The sequence below is a fragment of the Buteo buteo genome, chromosome 26 (genome assembly GCF_964188355.1).
Source record: "Buteo buteo chromosome 26, bButBut1.hap1.1, whole genome shotgun sequence".
NCBI lineage: Eukaryota > Metazoa > Chordata > Aves > Accipitriformes > Accipitridae > Buteo > Buteo buteo.
In genome coordinates, this window is record NC_134196.1 from 10,364,371 (window position 1) to 10,389,438 (window position 25,068).

A 25,068-nucleotide genomic window follows, 5' to 3' on the forward strand; every position below is an offset into this window, starting at 1 on the left:
GCTGAGTGCAGGCTGCCTGTGAGGCCATTATTGAACTCAGATCCTGAGTGCTCTGGCAGCCACAGAGACTGGAAGATTACATGAGATTTAAAAAAAAAAAAATATATATATATATATGGCCACAAAAATGCAAGTGCAAGTTTGTGCTGCATAAGCAAAGGTTGTAACATCCTGGAAGTTAATGTGCTATGCAAACATTATACACTTTATTCAAGCAGCCACTGAACTGATAAATTGGAAAAGAAAAATTCATACACTCCATACAAAACATTTACGCATTCCTTTATGTACCACCTTCTAGATGAGCAGTATAACCAGCAGCACTACACATTTGCCTTGCTTGCTCACAAAATTTAAACATTTTGTGTAGAGTAAAATAGATACAAAGGGAGCTATCGAGGGAGAGAAACCTCAAAATCTTTACTCCAAAGCAGAGTAAGCATCATATTCTTTCATGAGGTAAGAGATTTTGGTTCAATTTCCTGCTGTGAGTCAAGGAGAGAACAGATTAAAAACTGGTTCTCACAGACATCTTAAGGGAGTGCTTTACAAATACTGATTTTTCAGAAGGTTCACAAGGCTATAAAACCTTATAACTTCTCAGCACAAATTAATAAAATACCTATTCTCCTGTGTTATAAAACACAGTTGCAGTCATCCACTCTCTACAGCCTCTTTCCTTCTCCTCAGAAACCAAGTTTCCATACTGGATTTTGCCTGTTGCTGTTCTGAGCCTTTTCTGTCTCACCCCTTTACCACTGCTGCTTCATCAGTTTGTTCTCTGTTTACAAACTGCAACTAAAAAGAATCACCAACTTTATTTTGGTGTTCAGAAAGAGACTTTTTTCCAGACCTTTTTTTTCCAACTCTCAGATTCTATTTACTTTCAAATCCTGATGCCTCCAACACCAGAGAAATTAGAATTGTTTTTAAAATTCAGCTGAATCCAAAATATCAGAAGCAATGTATTTAACTTTGTAGGAAACTGAAATCCAGACAGCTATGATAATTATCTTATATAGGGGAAAATATATTCTTCTCTAAAGGGATTGTTTGGTTTCATTTAAATTCAGTATGTTTCCTATGACATAAGACATTATTAACACATTTCACATCTACAGACATAAAAGTTAAAATGTCCTCTTATACACCCACCATGAGTTTAGAAAATCACTGTACATCATGTGCTTATAATGTGTTCATTTATCTATTAAAATGATGATCCTTTTTTTCCAAATTTTTACCGGACATGGGACTTACCTGTCCTAATACCCAGCTGTCTCCAAACACCTGTGCATTTTTCACCTCCATGTTGTTTGATGTGGTCAGATCATTTGAAGTATATTTGTCAAAGTTTCCACACAAACCTGCCAGTTTACCCTAAAAGAGAAGAAGAATTTTTTTATTTTTTTTTACGTATACTGACAGTCAATAATCAGTACTAATGATATATGTGGAATAAAGCATTCTTAAATGGAAAAAGGTGAATGCAACTCTGATTTATACTTTGAAAATATCTGACATTCTGCTATGCTTACAGGTCCATATTGCAAATAACTTTTAATAGAAATTTATGTTTTCATTTCTTCGTCCTGTTTTTCAGAACCTGTTTTTACTGTCTGCCTGTGAAAAAGGACTGGAATCTAGTCATATTTTTTTCTGAAAGCTTAAGAGTGCATCTAGTCCAAAAGTCAAAAGTTCAGGTGAATTACCTCATGATTTTGAAGCCTGACTAGTTGTTGTCATTAAAACTTGCTGCCTCTAATTTTAGCTCACAATAGCAAGAACATTTGTAATAACAGTTACAAAAGAGACAGCTGCAACTTTCTTGTGTTGGGCCATGTGCTGCTGATGGAAAAAGTATATATACATGCATACATGTGTACATACATAGACAAAAGATATTTCTGCACAGCAGTAAAATGTAAAGTTGGATTTCTAGGGTGCTGTGGCTCACTTCAATTAATTCTTTTTCCTTAAGGTCTGCTGTAGACATTATCTTACTGAACTGGAGCCTCTGGAAGAAACAGTCATTGAAAACAGAAGGAGCTTGAAGTATTTGTGTCCCTGCATGTAACTTGCAGAACTAGAACTCAGCTCCCTGCTAGCTTACTCAAAAGCAAAAGAATTTTTTTTCACTATGTGTATTGATGGCTGATAAATCAGCTTGTATGTGAAATAAGCATTTTATGGCTACTGGAACAAAAGCCTATAGTAATGTTGTTTTAAAAGAAGATTAGATGGTCTTTGTAACTTTAACACTTAAAAAAATCTGATACTGTATTCTACCATGGAGTGCTTTCTTTTCTTTTACTGGAAAGAGCCCTATCAATATGTGTGTTCATGGTTGAGATGAAGCAGGAATGTAATTATCAAATGTTCAGATACAGTTACTCTGCCAAGACCCAAAGACTGAGTTGCAGAGACACCAAGGCAGATGACGATGTAAGAATTAACAGAGAAGAGCAACTGGCAAGAGAAGGAGCCTCATATTCTTCCCTGCATCATGGCTGAACCTTGTCACAGTATACTTATTAGGTTTAAATGTCTAGATCCTTTCCTGTATCTTGTCTTCTCAATTTAAACCCAAGATATGACTCCGTCTGTTCATCTCAGCAGCCTCTACTACATCTCAGGGTGCAGTTCTATCATCAGCCGAATCCAATCTGTGCTACAAACCTGCCATCTTCCATGTCGCTAGATATGGAAGCTTCTTTTCCATTGGCTTCAGCAATTATGAAAACACGCAGTAAACTGGGTAACTCAAAACTAACCCTCTCTTCCCGCCCCTGAAGTAACTTTGAGTCAGGGCTGAATCACTGCATATCTGCAAGGTTGCAATGTGTGGAGCAGCAGAGTAAACATGCATGTAGGAACCATCCCTTCTCTTCAGGAGTCCAGCCATTAAATCACATTCTCCATCTCTTCTTAACCTGGGAAATGCTAGCAGCTGAATGCCATGATAAACAGCTATATCACTGGGAAAGTTAGTCATGAAGAAAAGACAATCAAAGTTATTCAATAAGAGATTACATTAGCAACACAGAGAGCTACACAAAATTTCAGGCTTTTATTTTGGCTCACCTTCCATCGAGGTCCAACTTTAACATGAATCATTGTCTTCTTATCCCACAGAATTGTGATGTCCTGTTCTGGAAAGTGTATCACAGTATAATATCCAGCCTTCCAAAGCTGATAGTTAGATTTGTTTTCCTGTCCCCTCAAGGTCTTCTGACAGAAATGAATATTTATTAAGATCTAATAAAGTAATTCTACCAACATACACCGCCAGTTAATAACAAAGCATATACTGAAGAATACTTTATCTTTAGGATACAGCTGGATCAATAATATTACTAGAAATGTTGTTTAATATTTTGATATTTTGTCTTTTCAATCATTCAAGATTGCTTTGATTTTGTACTTTGGTTTCCCTTTCAAAACCAAGCAGAAAGAAACAAATAAATGCCAATATGTTTTGACTGCTTGAGGCTTTTGAGCAGTCGTCTTTGTAGGACAAATAGAACTTGAAAAAAACAGTGAAAAAATAAGGGGTTTCCTGGGACCTGCTACTTTATCCAGGCCTAGGCACTTGTACTATGTTAGACTGAGAGATGTTTTCCAAAAACATGCTCCTTTACAGTTGTAACTTTACAATGCTTATCTTAAAGGGCAACCCGAAAAGGAAAAAAAATAACTAACCTGCTTCTCAGAAGGTTCACTAAAATAAATCTCGGTGTCTCCAACAGTGATGAAAACATTCTTCGAGCAAACAATATCATTGTCAAAGCACTTTTTGTTCTGAGCAATTATAGATATATTTGAGTTATCTGTGCTCTGCAATATGAAGAAGAAATCATTTTATTTATAGATTCAATTGCATTTCACTCCTGCAGATTTATACCAGGCTTACCATCACAAAAAGATGGATAACTTAGTATTTACACATCTTTGAAATTAAATTTAAGAAAGCTACCAAACAAGGAAATGCATTTTTTAATTCAAAGCTGAACCCCTAAGCAACTCAAACTTTGGAGTTAAACACAAAGAGCCATTACGTTCAGCTGAGAGTCCTCTTTCTGGGGACTTCACAAACTCAGAGGATCAGCCTACCCCTAAAATAAGAGTGTGGTTTAGGCTTTTAAAATGTCCTCATACATGGAATTCAATATTTACTGCACCGTATGGTTGTCAAAATTGAGACATGCTATAAAAAGAGCTTTATTTTTAAACCAAGGTACATGAGATCAAGCTGTTTTCATATTTTTAGAACCAAGAAACCTACCATCTGTCAGTAGCAGATAGAACAATTTTTGTACCACCACCCATCAAAATTCACAAAACATCAGTGTTATTGGAGGGGACAAATGTTTCTGCTGATATATTTGTTTGTGTTTTTTTCTTTAACATCTAGATTTGTCTAGTCTGTTGTCTTTTGATTTGTTGGTGTTTTAGCACCCCAAATTTGAATTCACTGCCTTCCCAATCCCATATCTGTTTGCGCTCCAGCCTGTAAATTAATAGATTCTAGGCACATAAAATCACTTTTGCACCTTGGCTCAACATGTCTGTTTATTCATCTACAGCTTCTGTGGTTCTTCTGTACCCTGAGGGAAACACACATGCACCTTGTAATTCCCCATGCTAGGATTGGCACTGGAACAAAGGAGATGAGCTGTATTTTCAGAGTTGATAACACTACCACAAACAAAAATAAAGTTGAATTACTCATATTATTTCTTATTTTAATTTGCCTTTCAATTAATTTCTGTATGAATCCTTAAAAGTCAACAAGAAGCCATAACTATAGAAAAGATTTGAGAGTGTTAACTTCATAACATTAATATAAGCCAATAACATTGCTTCTGAATCCAGTTTAATTCTGATCTAATTCAGTCCTACACTCATTACAAACCTGAGACAGATATGAAATAAAAATCTTGGAGGTGGCGAGCTATATATCTTACCCGCTGAGTCATCCAGTCTTATGAGAGACACTTGGGTACTGCTGGAAACAAAATGATGTTTAAACTTCTCTTCTTACTCCCACCCTCCTTTAAACACTCTCTGAGACTATGACTAGCTGAAACTACTTGCAGGTGCTAATGGGCACAGTGGGATAGATGGGAACCGTGGCTTCCAGCAGTTCCCCAGTCCTGGGAACTCCTCTTGGCTCCGAGTAATGCTCTTGGAGAGCTCCACTTGGCTACAATAGGAGGGATCCCTTGCCTTGGTTTGTGCCCACAGCATCTCTCCGCAGAACTTTGCTCCCTCCTTTGGCCAGTGTAGCTCTGAAAGGTGCTGGGTACGTACTCCTAACTACTCCTTGCCTGTCTCACTATTGTACCCTTATTTGTTCTGTGCTCATCAGAATTCAAGAATAAAAAAAACATATCAGCAATTTTTCCTCATCAGTGAGAAACATTGCATACAGAAAATACGGGTGCTACAGAAAGCAGCTTTTTGTTTTTCCTTAATAAAAGTCACCGTGACCAAACTGTTTAAAGAGCACTTTCAACCTAAACCAAACAAACAAACAACAAAAAAAAACCCCAAACCCCCTCCTAAACAACCCAACCCTATGCGACGGGAAGCATAGAGGTATTTTTGCTGCCACACAGAGGAGGTGCTACAGCTTTGCTGCCCTTAGTCTATCTAGCATGGCCCACCAGCCAGAGGATGCTGCTTCTTGGCGTAGGAAACACTCTACAGCTAGTGTGAACAAATGCAAGGAACATAAGGTATGGGAGACTGCCTGCAACCTTTATGTTACCCTGATGCCAGGGCTTAAGAAACAGGTGGTATGTGTTAGCAATTAGCTTGGTAGACAATGGTTCAAGTGGGTAAAGTTAGCCACTAGCTGTTAGTGGTACAGGGGTGTAGGAAATCAGCTCTTCATGATTTAGCAGGGGAACTCAGTTTAAAAGTACTGAAAGCTGCAGGGTAAAGCAAAGTTCATCTGTTCCATTCTGTTGTAAAGTTGTTTTAGGTTGCGCTCAGAAAAAAATTGGTCACTACCTTTTTGGGAAATACATTGTGTTTTAATTAAGCCAGGCTTGCTGCTGGAGTCAGTCCCATAATTATTCCCCTCCAAGACAGATAACAGCCCAGAGCTTTTTTGGATTTATTGGAGGTGATGTGGTAAGTTAAAAAGGACACAAACTCATTAGTGTGGTAGATAGGATGCAAGCTGATACATTCTGTGCTGGCCAAATGAAAAGCGAGCAAGGAAACTACCTCCCCACCATGAGTCCGTTCAGAAAAGGACTTTGCTTGCGGTCTGTGGGTCTATTTGATGCCTGGGACATTGCGGGCTGTTTTCATTGCAGAGTTCATTCCTCTTCAGTTAGCTTAGCCTCAGCAAAAGGGGACACTCTGAGTTAATAGGGAAGCAATGTCTTCACTGTAAAAAAAGAGATTGAGTGCTTTATTTTAAATAAGGATAGTTAATTGAGGCTAATTATCCCACAGTAAAAATACACCTTTTTTGGCAATGGAGACAAGTTCGTGGAGCAGCAGCGGGTAGCTGTATTAGCTATGCTAATTGAAGCTGCTGTCGGTGCCTTCTGACAGTCCAGGCCAATCCCTTCAGCTGAACAGCATCAACATACTCAAGTCAGAAGTTTTTGTGTATGGTTGGGATTTGAGCCAAGGGCAAAAGTTGAGTTGTATTTCAAGTTAACTCTGCAATAGAGAGAAGCCTGGAGACAGGGGGTGTTTTGCTGACCAAAGCCAGAACAGGGAGTCCTGAAGACATGTGAAGTATTTCCTTACTTGTAGGACTGCATGTTGGTGTTAAATTACTAGAAATGATGCATGATGGAAAAGCAGAGAGACAGTGGTGGTGGTTCAGTAGAGCTATGAGTAAACCAGACATTTAAGAAAAAGGGCTTTGCATTAAATCCTGAGTCTTCTGTGCTTTCTCCCTTTCTAATTAAGTCTTAGATCTAAACCCAAATATAAAAATGACATTATGGATTACTTATCTCTTATGGCTCAAAGCTTTCACAATAAGATTTTCTTTACATACATACCCTTGCCATTCTCTCCATACACCTCAATAAAAATTGATTCCTTTCCCAGCCATACAGTACCAGCCAAATTCAAAGTTGAATGACAGTTTCTATCATGGTCTTCAAATTATTCTGTAACTGCTACATGTGCAGCTTCTTCTTTCAGCAGGGAAGAAATAAAGTGCATTTGAAACTTGACACTTAACTATTGCCAACGCAGAAGAAAGAACAGGGACTATTTAGATAAAGTGAGGATCGTCTTTTAATGTTTGTATAAAATGGTGATGTCTTGGGCAAATCTCAACAGCTCTTAGGGACTGTGATAGTATAAACGATAATGATCGACTTCCATCTCTCTAATCCACACTGGATCCACACAGGTATGAAGCTTTTGTCATTACCGCTAGAAGAAATGTCTGAGCAGACACTAGGAGCAGGTCTAATGAATAACAAGGTGGGGGGTTTTGTTGGTTTTCTTTTTTTTTCTGCACAGTCTCTTTCCAAGGCAGAGTCGCTCTTTACCTTTTTAGGTAAAATGCACCCAAGAGGGGATGTACTACAGTTCATCATGTGAAACCTACTTACACTGACAGAAACTAGAAATAAAATGGTTTTCCCACTGCAAGAGTATCTTCCCACGTAAATTACCATATCCAGTCTGTTCCAACTTAATATCAGTTTCTTTGTGATAACATGGAGTTGCCAAGCAACAGGGAAGACAGAGTCACAGCTCTGGGCAGTCAGTCAAAAGCTCATTGTCAGTCCTGCTTCTCAGGACATTCTTTTTCTAGACTTCACTGCACTTTTTTTCCATATTTCTTCCTAGCTGAAAAAGCAAAGCACTGCTTTCCTTTTTTTTTTTTTTTTTTTTTTTTTAGTGCTTGGGAATGCTAGGGTTTATTTTTGTTAGAAACTTTCTATTTCAATAACCCGTTAGAAATTTTCTATTGCTATCAACCAATAAAAAGACTGTGCAGTGTGCTTACATAGTCAAATGCAGCCTGGGAGAAGACAACTTAAAAGTAGCTGCATTTATCCTCTTTGAAAGTTTCATTAAAATGTCTCTAACTGTTCAGTGTGAAGACACATTCTTTTCCATTCTTAATACCCTGATTTTCCCTCTTTTTTTTTTTTTGTTCCCTACAATATGCTAACTTGCAAACTAGGGCAGCCATAAAAGCATGTAGGGACATACTGGGAACTGCATAGACATAATTAGTCCTATCTTCCTTTTGTTTTAATGACTTTTTAGAGGTTTTCATATATAGCCACACACACAAATACAAAAACTCTAAAGATACTGAAAAAAAATATACAGTAGTTTAAAAAGTAGAATTTACTTTCTCCTTCCTACATATTTTCACAGAGATACCATTAGCTCTGTTCAAACTTAACCTTTCAGGAAATTTTATGGAAACTCAGAATTAGCTTGGAGGTTATTTATTGGGCTCTGAGTTTCTTCTGAAGGAACTTGACAATTGAAATTATTACTTCTAGTGAGCTTGATCCTAGGAGAAGTAAAGAATCTTAGCTCAGATTTAGGGAGCATTTAGGCATAAATATTTAAGTGTTTTTGGAGAGCAGACAAATGCCTTGGCTTCTGACATGACCATGCTCTGTTAGTTTCTTGTGCCATTTTTTTTTTTTTGGGGGGGGGGGGGGGTGATCTCCAGCTAATCAGTGAAAACACATTAATTATGCAAAATTCATTCACAATTTACACCAAGAAGCATCTCCTAGTGGGAGGCTTCTTTCATTTTGCTGGTGTGATTTCTTCTGTACCATTTCAAAATTATATCTATACATTCTGTGTAACTTTATTTAATGCCTGCTTTTGCATCCTGTACAAGTTTGTATGGTCAAATGCTTTTCCCCATAGCTATTCAAACATTGGAGCAATATTGCTTGGAGTCAGCAGATGGCACTGATACACACTGTCTCAGTTTGGGAAGAAATCCGCGTGAAATTTGGGAAACAATGCTATAGGAAAGGTAGTAAGTGATCCTCTTACAGGAGAGAGAAAAGGAATAGTAATCGTACTTATTTTTCCACTAATGTTATGTATTTCTGTACAAGTATTTAAAAAAACCCACATTTAGGAGCTAAGAGCCTAAGAGCTAAACTGCTCATGCACACACACATGCACATAAATTCTCTTTTCCCCAGCATCTTCTACAGAGCTGCAAATTATGTGATTATTTTCACTTAAAATATGGCAAAGAAACTTGCAATACACCTGTAAGGTATGACACATTTCTAGCATTGTAGCATAGTTGAGTAGAAATGGAAGAGAGCAACATGATTGAGCAGATTCACTGATGAAAATTCAAAGGGAGTGAGATTATTCCAGCTACTGACTCACCCTCAAACAGCTTCCAGATGTCTGCTAATGCTTCCATGATAACACATTCCTATTTCTTTCAGAGTGACTTCCCAAAAGGATACACCTCAGGCAGAATAAACTCTCAACAACTCTTGAGAAAGATGCATTACAAGTATCTGTGTGTATGTATACAAGCAATAGAAAAATAAATCATTATATCATATTTCCTTTATTATACATCAGTTTTTTGTAGTAGATTTTATGGCAATATAGAGTTGTTGGGTGTTCTGAGGTTTTGTAAAGAATATTTTTAAAATCCAAATAATTTTAAAAATCTATTGCTAATAGTGAAAAGTACATGGCAGGGAATATTTTACTTGATATACTTCAAAACCTTGTTCTAAGTTAACTTTTCTTAACTTTGAAAAAGTTGATTAATCAGATCTCTGGAAAGGTTTTGGTTTTCTTTTTTATATTTTGAGAACTATATTAAAAGGTTTGAGAAAAGACCATTTAGAACAGTTTTTCTTTTGTTTCACTTAGCTTTGCCTGCTTGTGTATCAGATTTGTCTTTTGCACGGGTCACATTACTGCAATCCCTTTCTAATTAAAAATGAGATATGCTGAATATTAAGGATTTGGAAACATCCAAATATTTGTTTCCAAGTGACACCTTCTGCAACACAAACTATTCTGAATCACAAATCAGCAGCACATTTGGTGGTCTTAGTTTTAAATATCTAAATAGGTATTTACATGAGACCTATTAGTATTGTTTTATTAATAAGTGCATGATAAATGTCAGTATTTTATCATTGTTGGTTGTAGTAATGAAGCACAACGTAACAGGAAAAAAAGGACAAGACATAGTGGTGATAAATTTGCCTTTTCTGAGCTCCCGCAAATGATGGCAGGAGCTAGAAAGGTGGAACTTGCACAAAGCTTTTATTTTTTAAAATACAACGAATGTTAACTGTGTTCATTTACACTGCTGAGGTTTAGTTTCTATGCATTCAGAAACAAAAATACTCATATCCTGACCTAAACCAGAGTAAATTTAATTCACAGTCGTCGTAGCTCACTCTCAAGACCCAGAGTCGGAGGCCATCAACTGCTAAGCAGCATCCACAGATGACTAGCCCGAGCATGCTCCCACTTCAAACACAGCAAAAGGCTTTCATTTTACAGCTGCCAACATACCATACAGCTTCCTGAAACAGCAGCACGTGATGCTGGTTTTTGCCCATCTTTTACTGCTTTATCTGCAGAAGATGGGCATCAGCAGTCCACAAAGCTGTACGCACCACAGGCAATCCAACTTGGTCAGTCATTCTTACAGTGAACTGCCTTTTCAGGCAGCCATCAAATTATAACATTTTAGAGTCAGTATAGTCAAAGGGCTGTTAGATGCTGAACATTAACCCAAAACCAGAAATTCAAGGTGAAAAGTCACTTTCTTCAAACTGTGTGGTCGCTAAATGCCAATCTCCTCAGAAAGAGGATCCAACTTCTGAGTCACACTATGCACACACCGCCTCCAAACTGCCATTCTCATGGCAAGAAACTTTTCCCCAAGCCTTTCCTGGAAGCCCTCCATGCTAATCTGCACAAATTGAAAGAAATCTTTCCTTTGTTGGAGAAGAAAAGTGATTCATTCACTGCATAATTTAATGGTCTGGAGAATCAGGTGGTGGAGACGGAAAGGCATGTAGAGGTAATTGAGTCTGAAATCATTGATCTGGAGAAAATGGAACTAGAGCATAAATCCATTGCCAACTGTAATCAAATCTTTTGCTCACAGAAGGGGTAGAACAAATGGAAAAACAGGTACAAGTCAACGTTATCTGAGCACTGTGCTTCTCAGCTGAAGGCTAGGATGGAAAGGGGATGTCTCCCACAGGGAGCTCACTACTGACCCTTACAGGACTTCCAGACACCCAGAAAAAAGAGGGTGTCCAGAAAGGTTTCCTCCAAAATCATGGGACTGATGAAAAGCAAACTGTTGGTATTCTTTGCAACTAGAGCAGGGCAAACTATTCACTGTAAACAATATTTTCACTGAAATGTAGTCTCTCTTTGTTTGAACACCAATTTGCACACAAATTATCAAAAAACATATGATTATTTCTACACAGTTACTGTTGCTCTAAATTATTTCACAAGTGGTTTAGGTGAACATATTTTGGCACGTCACTCATGAAACTGTTTGCTGGAATGTGGCTTTGAGAATTAGATATGTTAATTAAAAAATTAAAGGCATTCTGACCGGAACCCCATGTTACAGTTTTATTCCCTGAATAGATTAAAATTACTTTCAGAGTCAGGTTTCCAATTTAAAACATTTGTAATTTCAAATTCAACATTATTTATTTTCCCATTAAAATCTTCAGAGTCTATTAAAAGAAAAAATTTCTCTTAACACTGAACAGTCAGTTGACAACATTGGTTAACCATGAACCTGCAGCTTTAGTCCTCCATACAGTGACTAACGGCAAGCAGAATGTATTAATTTTACAAACAGGCTACAAGACAGACCATGCAAAATACTATTTCATTCTATAGGTTTGCCAGCTTCATGGATCTACAGACTGGCTACCTGGCACAAATTATGTTGGAACAAGCTGCACAAAAAATTACAGACATTCAATTAAGGGAAACCGGGATAAAGGCTACTCTGCCTCCTCAGATGTGACAAATCAGTAATTTAAGAATTGTTGCTTTGTGTGTGATTGCTCCAGCTTATGCTCAGTTTCATTTAAGAAATTTACCATTCAAGATAAATACATCAGTGAGTAACGGGTAAAAGATTATCAGTGCATCAACCAACTTCTGTATTAAGCACTCTAATAAAAGCATCATAAACTAAAAGCTTTGAGCTTGCCTCAAGTTACAAAAGAAGCAGTATGCAAGAAAAGAACTCCCTTGCTGCATTCCCCAGGGCAGACCAGGTATCTAACACTGGGTATTGCTCATCAATAGGATAATCATTTGGGAAACTGTAGTACTGGTTCACCCGACACATGTTTTGTTAAATGAACCTCTGCCTTAACAAATGGGCTCTCATGTGGTGTCTTCTGGCCCAAAAGAATTACATCTGCACTTCTAATCAGCATTACAGTTCAATTATTTGATCAAATGCCTGGTTATTACTTTCATAATCCTCCAACAGACTAAATCTGGAGATAACTTTGGCTTTAAAAGAGCCTTCATGGTTACATCAAAAAGATTTAAAAGGTGACTAAAATGGCCAAACCCCCAATGTCAGATGAAAAGAAGTGCAAATATTTTTATTGCATACTTTAAAGTTAGGACTAATCCATAAAGTGTGAATACTTGAGGATGAGGGCTTAGTTCTTCTGACCTCCATCTTTCAGGATATAGGAATAACACAGTCCTTTTTCTTGGCTTTAGGACCTTATTGGCAACCTTATTGACAAAGTTAATGGAAAGATTTCAGTGGGTTGCTTTGGGTTTTCTTTTAAAAGGCAGATAAGCATTACAACAGAACTCCCTATCATTCAAGGATATTCTGACAGGTAGACTATCCCTCTAAACTCTTGCTTGGAGACTTCCCCAAATCAGAGAAAATATAATTCTGCTTCTCAGAAGAGAACAAGTCTGAGGGGCTCCAAGGGCACTGACCCTGCAAGCCTTAATAAACGCACTGAACTGCAGGACTGAAAACCACCACAAAGCTAGAAAAAGGGCAACACGTGATAGAAGACAGCAATTTTACTATAAAAGCAGAAGTCTATGAAACAGGCAAGGGGAAGAAATAGACTGCAAGTACAAATAATACACAGTAAAAGTTTGCTAGAAGAAAACCACATTTTGTTAAGGAAAGAACGTAGCATCATCAAAGACAGAAAATGCACAAGAAAATGGAAGAAAGCAAGCTATTTAAATATTTTTAATTAAGAAATAGGTTGGCTTAAATTCATCAGTATTCAGATTAGCTAAAATGAAATGTTTACATGATCTACACTGATAAAACTGAAATGAATTGGTCTGCTAAGTTTTTTCTTTTTTTCCTTTGAAATTACTGAGGTTTTAAAATGTTAGAAGCAAATATTGATGTCTTCCCTGTGACTGTCATTTATTCATACAGGGACTTCTCAGTGTGTAATGTAACTCCTAATTCCTTGAAAAAGATGAAGTTATCATTTAATGAGCCACTACTGCCCTAATTTTCTTAACTGCTGCATTAAATATTTTTGGTCATTTTCTGACCAATAGATATATCTGTTGAACTAGTTATAAAGGGCTTTTTCATACACTTACTGTCACCTTAAACAAAAAGGCCTGACAGATTATACCGGTGTTGAAAACAAAGTTTGAAGTTTCATAATTGGCTGAAAGTTGATACTTAATTTTTCACCCATAAGAGCACAAGAGCTCCTTATTAAAAACATAGTAAAAGGTAAGGATGACTTCTTTGTTTGTTACAGCGCAATATAGGGACAAATTAAAGAGCTCTTTCAAACAGATCACATTTAAGGAGGTTAACAGCCAAATGAAAGAGTGAGGGTTGGTAACGTGGATAGGAACAGCGCATTATCATGCCACTGGGGACATGGGTTTCAGATCATAATTCTTAGACTCAGTTCTACATCTGGGAGGAACTAGTATGCCAACAAATTTATTGTAGTTATCATTTCCCTTATTGCACGCTACAACACCTTTGCTTAGAGTATATAAGATAACAGAGACAAAGCGGTCCACTTCTCATAGGAAAAAGATTAGTAAAAGGGAAAGGACAAAGTTATTACAGTGTCGGATATACAATACTACAACCACTCCAGCTGTTTCAATTTCAGATGTTTGGTGAGCCCTTTACATGACATCCATAAAAATCAGCCTTGTAACAGCACCACGAACTACCATTAAATCAATGGATTGTGTACTAGCAACTATCAAGTCTATGATGTTTTGTAATACCTTACAGGTGGGGAACATGAAGCACACAGCACATACACACCATGGCAGGGGGGTGCACTAGATGGTCTTTAAAGGTCCCTTCCAACCCAAACCATTCTATGATTCTATGACTTAAGTTAAAAAAAAAAAAAAACAAAAACAAAACCAAAAACAAACCATGTTGGTTTATAGAACAGGTAGCATGGTTTAGGTGGCAAGACTGCCCTGGACAGCTATTCCTGCCAAGGTGTTAGGCAAGGCATTTAAACTTTCGCAACTACCTATACTTTCCCACCTTTCATCTGGCTTGTTTATTTGGATAACAGGCTATAAGAGACAGGGTTCTCTTGCATACCTTCTGAACAAAGAGTAGCTCAAGAGAGACTCATTATATGTCTCTGATACCACTATTAAAAGAAAGTCACTGCACACGGCCACAATGTAAGGGAGGATGATTATGAAGAAACAGCCATGGAAGCCTCTGCTCTAGGAACAACAAAGTGTATTTCAAAAAAGGAGCAGCCTCATCATACTGTCAGGTCTGCACATATAATGTAGTTTAGCCACATCAGTATGTGGTACAATGCATAGATGTACGTGGTACAACTGTGGTGTAACTCTGTACATGCAAATAAAAGCATATGTGAAATTGGAGGATGGATGACACTTTGGATTATCACTCAGGCTGCCACTAGGAAGATGCCAGTTACATCTGTTTCATATATTTTTCTCACATAAAATTCCATTCCTGCATAGTAGTAGCTAATTTAGTGCCTATCTTCATGGTAGCATAGTTACAGTTATTTTTTCTGTTCACTGATTTGCATATTTCATTGTTGAATTTCATCCTCCATTTTATCATGCAGTGTTTTCTGCCATAAGATCTTCTGAACCTTTTGGTGGTCTGTCTTTGTTTCAGCTGTTCAGGCTGAATCTTTACCATCAGCATACTCCCCCTCAATCCTCCCACCACCTTTTCAAAATTGTTTCTCAAGATGATGAACACAGTTCTCAGCACGGATCCCTGTGGGATATCACCAGGATTTCTCCATTCTACAAAAAGGCCATTTATTCCTATCTTTTAACTTCTAACTTTTAAGTCATGTCTCAAAGAATCTTCACTCTCATCCTATGAGAGACAAGTCTCTAAAAAATATTTGTTGAAATCCGTCTCCAAAAGGACTTTAAGCTAAAATACACACATATTGACCTGATCATCCTCATCCATATGTTTATTGACTTCATGGAATAACTCAGAAGATTCATCATGCATAAATTTCTTTCACAAAAAAAAAAAAAAAAAAGAGTTCAACTCTTCCCCAATTGTAAATTCTCTTTATTAGAATTTCTATTAATTTCCTTCATATGTAAATCAGACATATTGGTCTGTTCCTGCCAAATTCAGCCATGGAGTCCTTTTAAAATATACTGCTATCTTCCATTCCTCTGATTCCAGGACTGCACATCACATAGTTCATCAGTTCTGCCTTTTAGTTCCCTCAAAGCTCTTGGGCATCTGCCATATGATCCCATCCTTTGTGTCTTTTTTTTTCCCCCTTAAAACTTCTCCAAACATTTCACAGTCAAAAACGAGCCCACAGATACATCATCTGTTCCAGACATAATTACGCAGTGCCTAATTTGTAATAAACAGTCCTTCAATATAGATCATGAAAGTTTTCCATATACTAAAGAGGAAAGAAAAACGATGAACAAATTAAGCCATACTTTCTCATATTAGCTAAGTTTGGGGAAAAAACAGTTTGAAAAGCTGAAAAAAGTTTGAAGAGTCTGAAAAGCAGATCTACATAGGCAGCATTTTCATCATTTGTGTCATCACATTCACCTGAAGAAAGGCCTGTTGGCAGCATGCCACATGCCTTAATTATGTAGCTGCCAACTTTATTCTTGAACTCTAAATGCTCCCCACGGTTTGTTTCCAGATAGATAGGTACTTTCTTATGCCATAGAGTGGCAGGTGACATTTGATTATAAAAGTAAAACATCCCAGTATCATACTAAATTTTGAAAAAGCAGCATAGATTTTGTCTTACACACCTCTCTGGCTGGATGGCATAAGAATTAAGAAATGACAACCCACCTTTCCACGTCATCATATAGGCAAGATGATTTACACGTAAAGCAACCCCTATTTTTTTGCATCTTAAAGGAGGAAGGTTTGTGCAAAGGTTCATATACCTCTAAGAGTAAGAGCTCTTTTATGAGACAATATGATACATGCCAGGAGTTTGCTATGAGGTATTCTTATTATCTTTACCAAAACTCTCTTTTTTTTTCAATGTAGAAAAAAATCTGGAACCGATCTATTTTATTTCACAGCTGTAAATACTCTACTAAAGCGTACATGAAATAAACTATTTGCAGTAGTCCTTGTTGAGAAACCATGCTTTTTCTTAAGGTTAGACAGTCAGGGTTGACAGAAAATGAGTATTCTTCTGAACACATTACTGTAACTCAGAAGACAGACTCTTAGCCTTAATAATAGCAACAATGATAATAAACAATAGTGTTCTTAGTAATAGAATATATTTCTAAATGTCAGTAATGGTATTTTTAAACAAAAAAGGCTAGCAATGTACTGTAAATGTGTGCTATGAGGAACATCAGCACGTAGCTGCCAGACAATCTCAATGAAGGATTTCATTGTTGAATTATGAAATCATTGTGTTTGATATTATTACACACATACACTCCAGATCAGATGCAGATCACATTCAAGAAGGATTCCAAGCAGCCTCAGAGGTCATCCTTAACCCTCTGCCAAGCAGAGTTTATAGAAAACTATTAAATAAGTCTATAGATTATACCTCATCCTAGAACAGTTTCTATAGTGTTATTCTTTGCTCATTGTGATGAAAGCATGCTTAAGGTAGAACAGAAAACATTGTTTTCTATTTTTCTCTAGACTACATAGATACGTAAGGGCACACCCATGTACCCTTTTGAAATGGCTGAGCATGAAATGTCATTTACAGATTCTTCCTTTCAGACACATCTGTTCTGCACCTGGTTTTTTTACTGTTTGTTTCTATAGATCATCTCCCAATCTTCAAAATACTTGCCCTCTCACAGAAACTTTCACTTGGATACATGAAAATATATGAACAATCTTCCTACCTTTAGCAGGTAAGCTTGGCAGTCACTGACATAATCATACTCCAATCCATCAAAAGTATAATAATGTCGATCTCCATAAATAGTGCATACAGCAGGACAGGGGTAACTAGTGCAATTGAATATCCCTCTCCGACAAACACTGTAAGGAAAATTAACAATCAGTATCTTCTCACTAGAAGGGTCAATTACTTTTTATTTTCAAGAAAAAGCTTTCTTGGGTTCTTTATTTCAAGTCATAAAGAAATTCATGAAAGGAAGAAAATTCTCAGACCTTGAAACACAGAGCTAGTCGGTAGATTGCTTCTGAAGTTATTGGTGATGCCATGGCAGAAGACTGTTGAGCATTTTGCCATCAGCACACATGTACAATAAAAATGCATAAAAAATGAATGTCAAATCTTAAAAATTTTATGGCTAATGCAAATATTTCCATCACTGCCTCCAGTTTAAATAAGACACCATGCCACAACATGCTCATTCATAAAACATCAATATTATATTTTTTCTCAAGAAATTCTGATAAAAATCTGCACATATGCAATGCAAAAGACCTCCAGTTGCTACCTGTAAGATTTCAGGGTATCAGACAAGTATGGAATGAGTTTAAGAAATAAATGCTGGTATTTTGCAGGATTACTTTTCCTGTCAGCTACATTCAGTGACTTACATGAATTTGTATGAAGGTAGTACTGACAGCCTCTAGTTTTGCTTGTGTAAGTGTATAAGCTCAGTTCATTTGCCAATGAAGTTTTTAACTGATTAAAAGCTGCCATGCCAAACTTTGTTATTATTATTAAATATATACTTAACTGAAGATGTATATTTTGGCTAGCAGATTACAATGGATGAAGAACTATTTTGCATTAATATGAGTCAGGTAAGACTCCTTAAAAAAGATGCTGGGTGCTAGCTCATTTTTCAATTCTAATGCTTTTTAAAATTTTTTTTTATTGCCCATCTTCTTCCTATACAGTTGCTCATGCTGACTGGTAACTCACGCTGCACAGTCCCGTTCCCAAAGGAGCAGGCTATTTACCACTGTCACACATTTAATTTCTCTTTTTTTCTCCTTGGTTGTCTTTCATGATATTCTGTTCTCCAAAATGCCAAATGCCTTTTCTTTCAGAGATTAACTGATATGTGTGGAATCAAGCATTTGTTCTTGACTGCTTTTTAACTCTGATATCTTCTGCTTCCTTTTCAGACCTGAAGAAGCATTCACCTAAAAGTCTGCGTACTCTTCCAAGTCTATTAGAGAGCCTAATAAAAGATATATACTGTAACTGTCTATAAACAAGCATGTACATTTTTGATTTTCAATGTACTCAATACGTTTTCTGTATCAATTTCACTTTGTGGCTAGACCCAGGTGATTTGGAAGTATGCAAAATGCGTGTCACTCACCAGGTGTAACACGGTGTAGCTATCACTTCTCCTGACAGAAATTCCCTGTCTTTCCAGGTGCATGGACAACTATCAGGAATATAACATTTCCCTCTATGCTCAGCCATCCTTCAAAATAAAAGAATTATTAAGATGAAAGCGTAAATTCACAAGTAGATCAACATAACGGAATGTGGAGTGTATTGTCTAAACCCCGCCATGGGCAACCTGTCTTCCATCCAAGCCAAGGACAATTGTTTCAGCAATAAAATCTGTCCGAATCAAATGATCTCCACTGGGCACAGCTGGAGACCTCGCAAAGCTCAAAGCTGCAGCTCTCCTTCTACCTCCAAAGGGGTATGTTAGTGTGGGGCAGCAGCTCCTATGCAAGAGCGCAGGTAGTTTAGGTGCTCTTCCCTGCAAACTGTGGAGCATCTGTGTGTTACGCACGCTGCTGAGGCTGCAGCCGGGCTGCCCTTCCCTCTCTGCTGCTCCCTCGTCCTCCTGTCCCAGGGAAGCAGCCGTTCTGAGTTTCTGAGCACAGGATAGTGACCTGGGCTATGGTACCTGTTGCAGAGTTAGCAGCACAAAAGAAACACAGTTTACGAAGGGCAGTGGTGGAGGTTACCTGCCTACCCTGGGGAAGCGGAAACAACTAACAAGGTTAAGACAAAACAGGAGCATTTAATGCAAAAAGCAACACATTAATTAGACCATGAATAAGTGACCCTGAGATGTGGTTAACCGCTTTTTGCTATGTCCTCATTTCCATCTGCTTAGCCACATTAACTTCAAAAAAAAAAAAAGATACTGACACTCTGAATACTGCTGTTTAGGGGAGCCATTCCTGCAGTTGTCATTCCAACACATGGTTCAGAATATAGAGAGGTGTATTTTCAAAGTATGATCTTGAGATTGCTTCACTTGAAGTTAAAAGGAACACACAGATTAGAGTTTTCTTCTCCCCATAATTACTGGTTCATTAAAGATTAATTGGTTTTAAGTAGAAGAGTCAAGTGTTCAGAAAAATGGTTAAAGATAGGAAAGCACTAGAACAGATGGCTTGGGAAGGTCATTTAGAGTCTCTGTCAATGGAAGTTAAATACCTGCCAAGAATAACAGATATTGCTGATGCTACCTAAGGGCAGGAGAATAACTTAGCCCCATGCGGTCCCTTTCCATACTACTCTTCTGTACTTCTGTAATTCAACTTATTCTTTTATATCTCCAGCTCAGTGTTAGGGTGACTTTCAGTGTATCTTTGGGTGATGAATTTACTGTCATTCTCAGCTCATTTCTTCATGAAAGTTTGAGCTATTCTATTCAATTTTTATAGCATAACAGAGACTTTCAGTGTTCCTTATTCTGTCACCTCTTTAACTACTGACTAAAAGAACCACAAGCTGTTGTGCAAGAATTTTAACAATAGAAAATGTAAAACATTTTTACTTTAAAAGGACCACTTTTTGCATACTAGAGTCCATCCTGTCATGGGTTTCCAAAGGAAAGAGTTTCAATACCATGCACAAGCTGGTTTACTTTGTGAGCACCATAAATACCTGGGATGCTAGAATAAGGTGGCAGTCTCCAGGAGAATTCAAGATTCCACCCCAAAAGCTTAGGTCATTGGGTCAAACAATGGGTAGTAGTAGAAATAAGGTGGGAAAGGAGAAACAAAGAGAAGAACAGCATCTTAAGAGAACTAAAAAATGACATAACAGTAAAACTTCTCATAACAAGGCTTTCATGACTTGTCCATATAGATTTAATTTCATGAGGTATATGCTTAACGTTTACTTGTATTAAAAAAAGAGAACTTCTGAATGCAATATTTAAGATAACCCTGCTGGCCCCTTCCTAGCTAAAAGCCATACTCACTTCTCGGAACCATGAGCCTGAAAGGCATAAGGGCTTCAGAAATAAAATTTAACACCAATGATGGTACTAACTGCTTAAATGTTACACATTTACTTTTCTGTCTAATAGCAAAATAAGTGTTTATTCTCTTACTTAACAAAATAATTCATGTGTTTTACTCCATTATTTGACAGAAACTTGGGATTTGACTTGTCTGTACCCCTTTTATAGTTTATAATTCAGAAAATAAGTAACATTCAATTTGAAAAGATAATACTACTTGACTGTGAGAGCAGGGCTTTAGCTCTGTTTTTCAACTTATGTTTTAATTATTTCAAATTTTCAAATGAATTTTCATGACTATGCTGCTAGTTTAAGCTCATGCAAATATCATGGTGATGTTTCAGTAAAAATTTACTATTTTTATATGATGCCTTGTACAGATTCAGGCATTTTTGTGTTAAAAATAATTGTTTATTCCTGTAACACTAATGGTCTTGAAAGCTAACTCCTCAGTTGAGGCAGAGGTTGTAGAGGACTACAGACTACCAGGCAAGAAAAACTAGTGAAATCTTAAATAGCTGTGCCTGAAATCTGTCCTTCACCAGTACTTAGTCATCCATGAACATCACAAGTTGCTGGAAGGGGAATTCTGGCAGTCTCATTACACTCTGATCTGTGTACAACTGATATACTGTCAGGGGACCACTGGATACACATAGTGAAATAAAATCAAATGTTGAGAAAGAACAGGGAGCACTCCACCTGAGGTCAAATTGCAGCAATTTGCACAGCATATTTGCCTCTTCAAATCTGAAAGTGCATGCAGCAGGTATCAGGGGAAGGAATGGAAACAGATGGAGGAAGTAGTGAGTGATCCTGACAGAAACTTCACAACAAATGCTTTTAGCTCTTGTACTTTGATATGACCCCTGCAAAGCTCAGCAGACTGTTTCTGGGCACCAAATCCAAATTCATGAGCTGAGAAAACAAAAACTTTGGTTGAGTTCAGAAGGACAGAGAGAATGATGGGGAAGAGGGCAGGATCCAGCCCGCAACCCCCCCACTCCCTGCCCCAGGTTGGGCATCAATACTGTAAGCCTGAGTAGAAGTCTAGGTGAGACAATTATTTGGGCAGTAAGAAGGAACACAGATGGTTTACATTATGATTTTTTGTCATGTTTGCTTCTACACTCAAATAAAATATACAGCGCAAGTGGTGGGAGTCATCTCCTCCCCAGACAGTCCCAAATACCAGCCAATCGGAGTGGTAGCAAGCTGGGTATCTCATGCGATAGTGGAATCATGGTCTCAGGATGGAGAAACTGTAGGACTCCAACTGACAAATCATTATATCATGGAGCCTCACACCAGTAGGAAGGAGAAAAGGGCTCTCAGAGACAAAAGAAAAAGTTGGCCTTTTAACTGTGACTCTACATCTGCAAAAATTTATAGAACAGTAGCTTCAAAATCAGAGGTATGATACCACAGGAATTTAAAAAGAAAAAAAATGTTCAGAGTTAAACTGTGAAAAATAGGTATATGGCTTGTGCTCCAGGTTGTCCTGCCAAAACTTACCCAGGGGGGCAGATACAGCCACTTGCACAGGGTGGTGAGGGAACACAGGAGAAGTTCATGGCAAGGTTTGCACAAGAGATCCCGCAATTCACACCCGCTGCTGGTAATCCAGGCACAGGAGATCTGCAGTCATAGTAGATTTTTCCCTCAGGGCATATGTGAACTTCAAATGCAAAATGCAGGTTAAATGAGATCAACTGCTCTTTTACACTGAAGGTTTTCTATTTGTTTTTGTTCGCAATCTATTTATTTTAATGCACAGTTAGCTTACATTACAGTACACATAAGAATACAATCTGAATAAAAGTCTGTAATTTCATTTATATTACAGTGATATAAAATTAATATATGTTTTAATGTAAAAAAAAGATGAAAACTTAATATTAAGCATCTGGATCTGATACACAGCCAATTCTTAAAGGTGGAGTAATTATGCCTTAGGTAGACAGAATCTTTAGAAGTGGCATAATTTTCAGTGTATTGAAATCTCTTCTAAATCCATTAGAAATTAATTAGAAATTTTACTTACTAGAAGTCAAGATCTTAAGGCTTCCTAAACAGGGATAGTGAGCCTAATTTTAGGTATTCCCATGAGAACATGCTGACCTACACCTCACATGTAATTTTTTTTTTTTTTTAATTTCCCAAGTGACTTAGTACAATTTGTGCTACAGAAAAAGGAAGAAGAAAAAACCAAGCCAATGTGTGCTCCTAAGCTCCTATTTCAAATATATTATGACGTTAAATATCTCATAATGAAAATACATAGGAGGAGAAAACCAAATTACTATTCAATGTCAAAAACTTCCTCTGTGCAACTGTAATATGAAAAAAAGACTGTAAATTACCTGTATTTTCTGTAGTGGCTTCAATACATTTCACTGTTCCATTCAAACACTGACTGGAAAAGAAAAGCACACCCATCTCTATTCTAAGGGAAAATGTTTTGTAGCCACCATGTTAAAAAAAGATAATACAATTTAACCCAATTTAAACAACAGAAATCAGGAGAAGGAGGATTAAAAACCAAAAGCATGAGTTCTGACCAATATTTTGTTGGTGTTTTCTAGCCGCTGATCTGTAATGAGGGCCCAAACTCACAAAGGTGTTTATGTACTATTTAATTGTCTAACATTCACCAAAATAAAAAAGAAGCTGGGTATGTCAGCCTCTGGAGGAATTTAAGGCCAGGTGATTCAGGGTCCTGGCAGTGTAACACAAAACCTTATCTGCCTTTGTGAATATGGAAGGATACAGCATGCAAATTTCCTGTTGCACGGATGTTAAGATACACAGCTTCATTCTTTTTATGATAAAATACAGAATTACAAAAAACCACATTCGACAATAAACCTAGTCCTCATATTTTTCATTTTCCTTTAAAAAAAAATTGTGAAAAAACCAAAGCTTTGCAGAGGCATAGCAGTGGCAGAAAAATGAAGCCCCTTCTCTCACCTCTTGAACTACATGATTACCAAGCTTCAGTTATAACAACTATAATATATAAGACCTCAGCAAGAATCAACCCTGATGCTCAAGTCACAGACATGATTTTAAATCAGCAGGTTGAGTGCATTTCTTATAAAATGAACAAGTTTGACCATTAAACCTGGGAGGTTTCCTCACTTGTTTCAGTGAGGTCAGGATTCCATCATGAATTAATAATACAAAATGACACAAGCATAGCTCCCTGCAAGCCTTTGTTTGAAATACTCCCCAAAATAGAATCACATTGTTTATTCTTCCGAAACTAACCTCATATTGCTATCATAATGCCCCCAGGTCTAAGAACAGGACTGCAACCTCTATGTGTGTGTTTTGAGATACTCTTTAGTCCCTGGCTTACAGAATTTTCCAGGTATCCTGTTGTTAAAATAAGCAAGTACATAATCCAACTTATATTAGACTCCCTTTTACTAAGTGTGTAACAAAAATAAAATCTTGATACAATAGACCTTCATTCTATGTGAAAAAAATTTCAGACTCTTGAGTAGCATCCAAACTGTGATACATGAAAGATAAAACTCTTGGTGCTCAAACCTACCAGGAGCCTGTTGGCGTAGGGAGGATTTCTCCAGGCTGGAGAGCTTTGCCCTTGTAATGACAATGACAGGCAGATCTGTTAAAAGAATATTTATGCATGTAGATACAAAAGCAAGACAAAATGGGATTTCAGGGCAATCCATTTATCAAGCTATTATGTTAAGCAGGCCTTATAATTCATTAGCTCAATCTTTATATTTAAAATATACTTCTAAAGGCAAAAACTAAAGGATGATGCTCTGACTGTATTGAAGTCAGTGGCAAAATTCCTGCCATCTTCAACAAAACCAGGGTTTTTTCTCAATCTCCATATTATTTATTTGCTGTTTCTGTGCATTAGTCTTCTAGAAAAGAGTTTTTCTTCCCAGTTACAGGAGTAGTAAGGCAACATGTAGTTCCCATTCAAAGTACTGTCAAAATAACGGGACAGAGGAATTACGATAGCAAAATCCATTAACCCTGTCTGTGGTAAGAGCCAGATGGGATGGAAGTAGCAACAGAATTCCCTAGAAACCATGCAAAAATATGAGAATACCAAGTTACCTCAAACTCTTTAACAGTTTAAAACAGTCTTTATCCCTACAGTATGAACTTTACTGATCTTTCCAAAGTACATGTCGTGATGAACAGCAATATCTCTGTATAATCTTGAAATTTACATAAATATTCATTCCAGTTTTTAATTCAGTACCTGAACTCAGTAACTCCCCATGGCGGTAAGCTGTAAAATTTTGGTACACAATGTACAAAAACTATTTCCTTTCATTGACCATTTCCTTCCATTTAACTGAATGGGTTTGTATTGTGAGACAGAAA

General features: G+C 37.2%; 1 protein-coding gene across 1 annotated transcript in view; it reads right to left on the bottom strand.

Moving 5' to 3' along the window:
• The window catches only part of OTOGL (otogelin like), a 97,497-nt gene that overhangs the window by 43,220 nt on the left and 29,209 nt on the right, over positions 1-25,068 (bottom strand). The window contains exons 21-28 of the mRNA XM_075057983.1: positions 24,254-24,328; positions 23,058-23,110; positions 22,210-22,372; positions 18,796-18,903; positions 17,392-17,530; positions 3,703-3,837; positions 3,085-3,231; positions 1,261-1,380 (exon numbers count right to left, since the gene is read on the bottom strand). Of these exons, the coding sequence (XP_074914084.1) occupies positions 1,261-1,380; positions 3,085-3,231; positions 3,703-3,837; positions 17,392-17,530; positions 18,796-18,903; positions 22,210-22,372; positions 23,058-23,110; positions 24,254-24,328 (940 nt within the window). The remainder of the gene's footprint in view (positions 1-1,260; positions 1,381-3,084; positions 3,232-3,702; positions 3,838-17,391; positions 17,531-18,795; positions 18,904-22,209; positions 22,373-23,057; positions 23,111-24,253; positions 24,329-25,068) is intronic.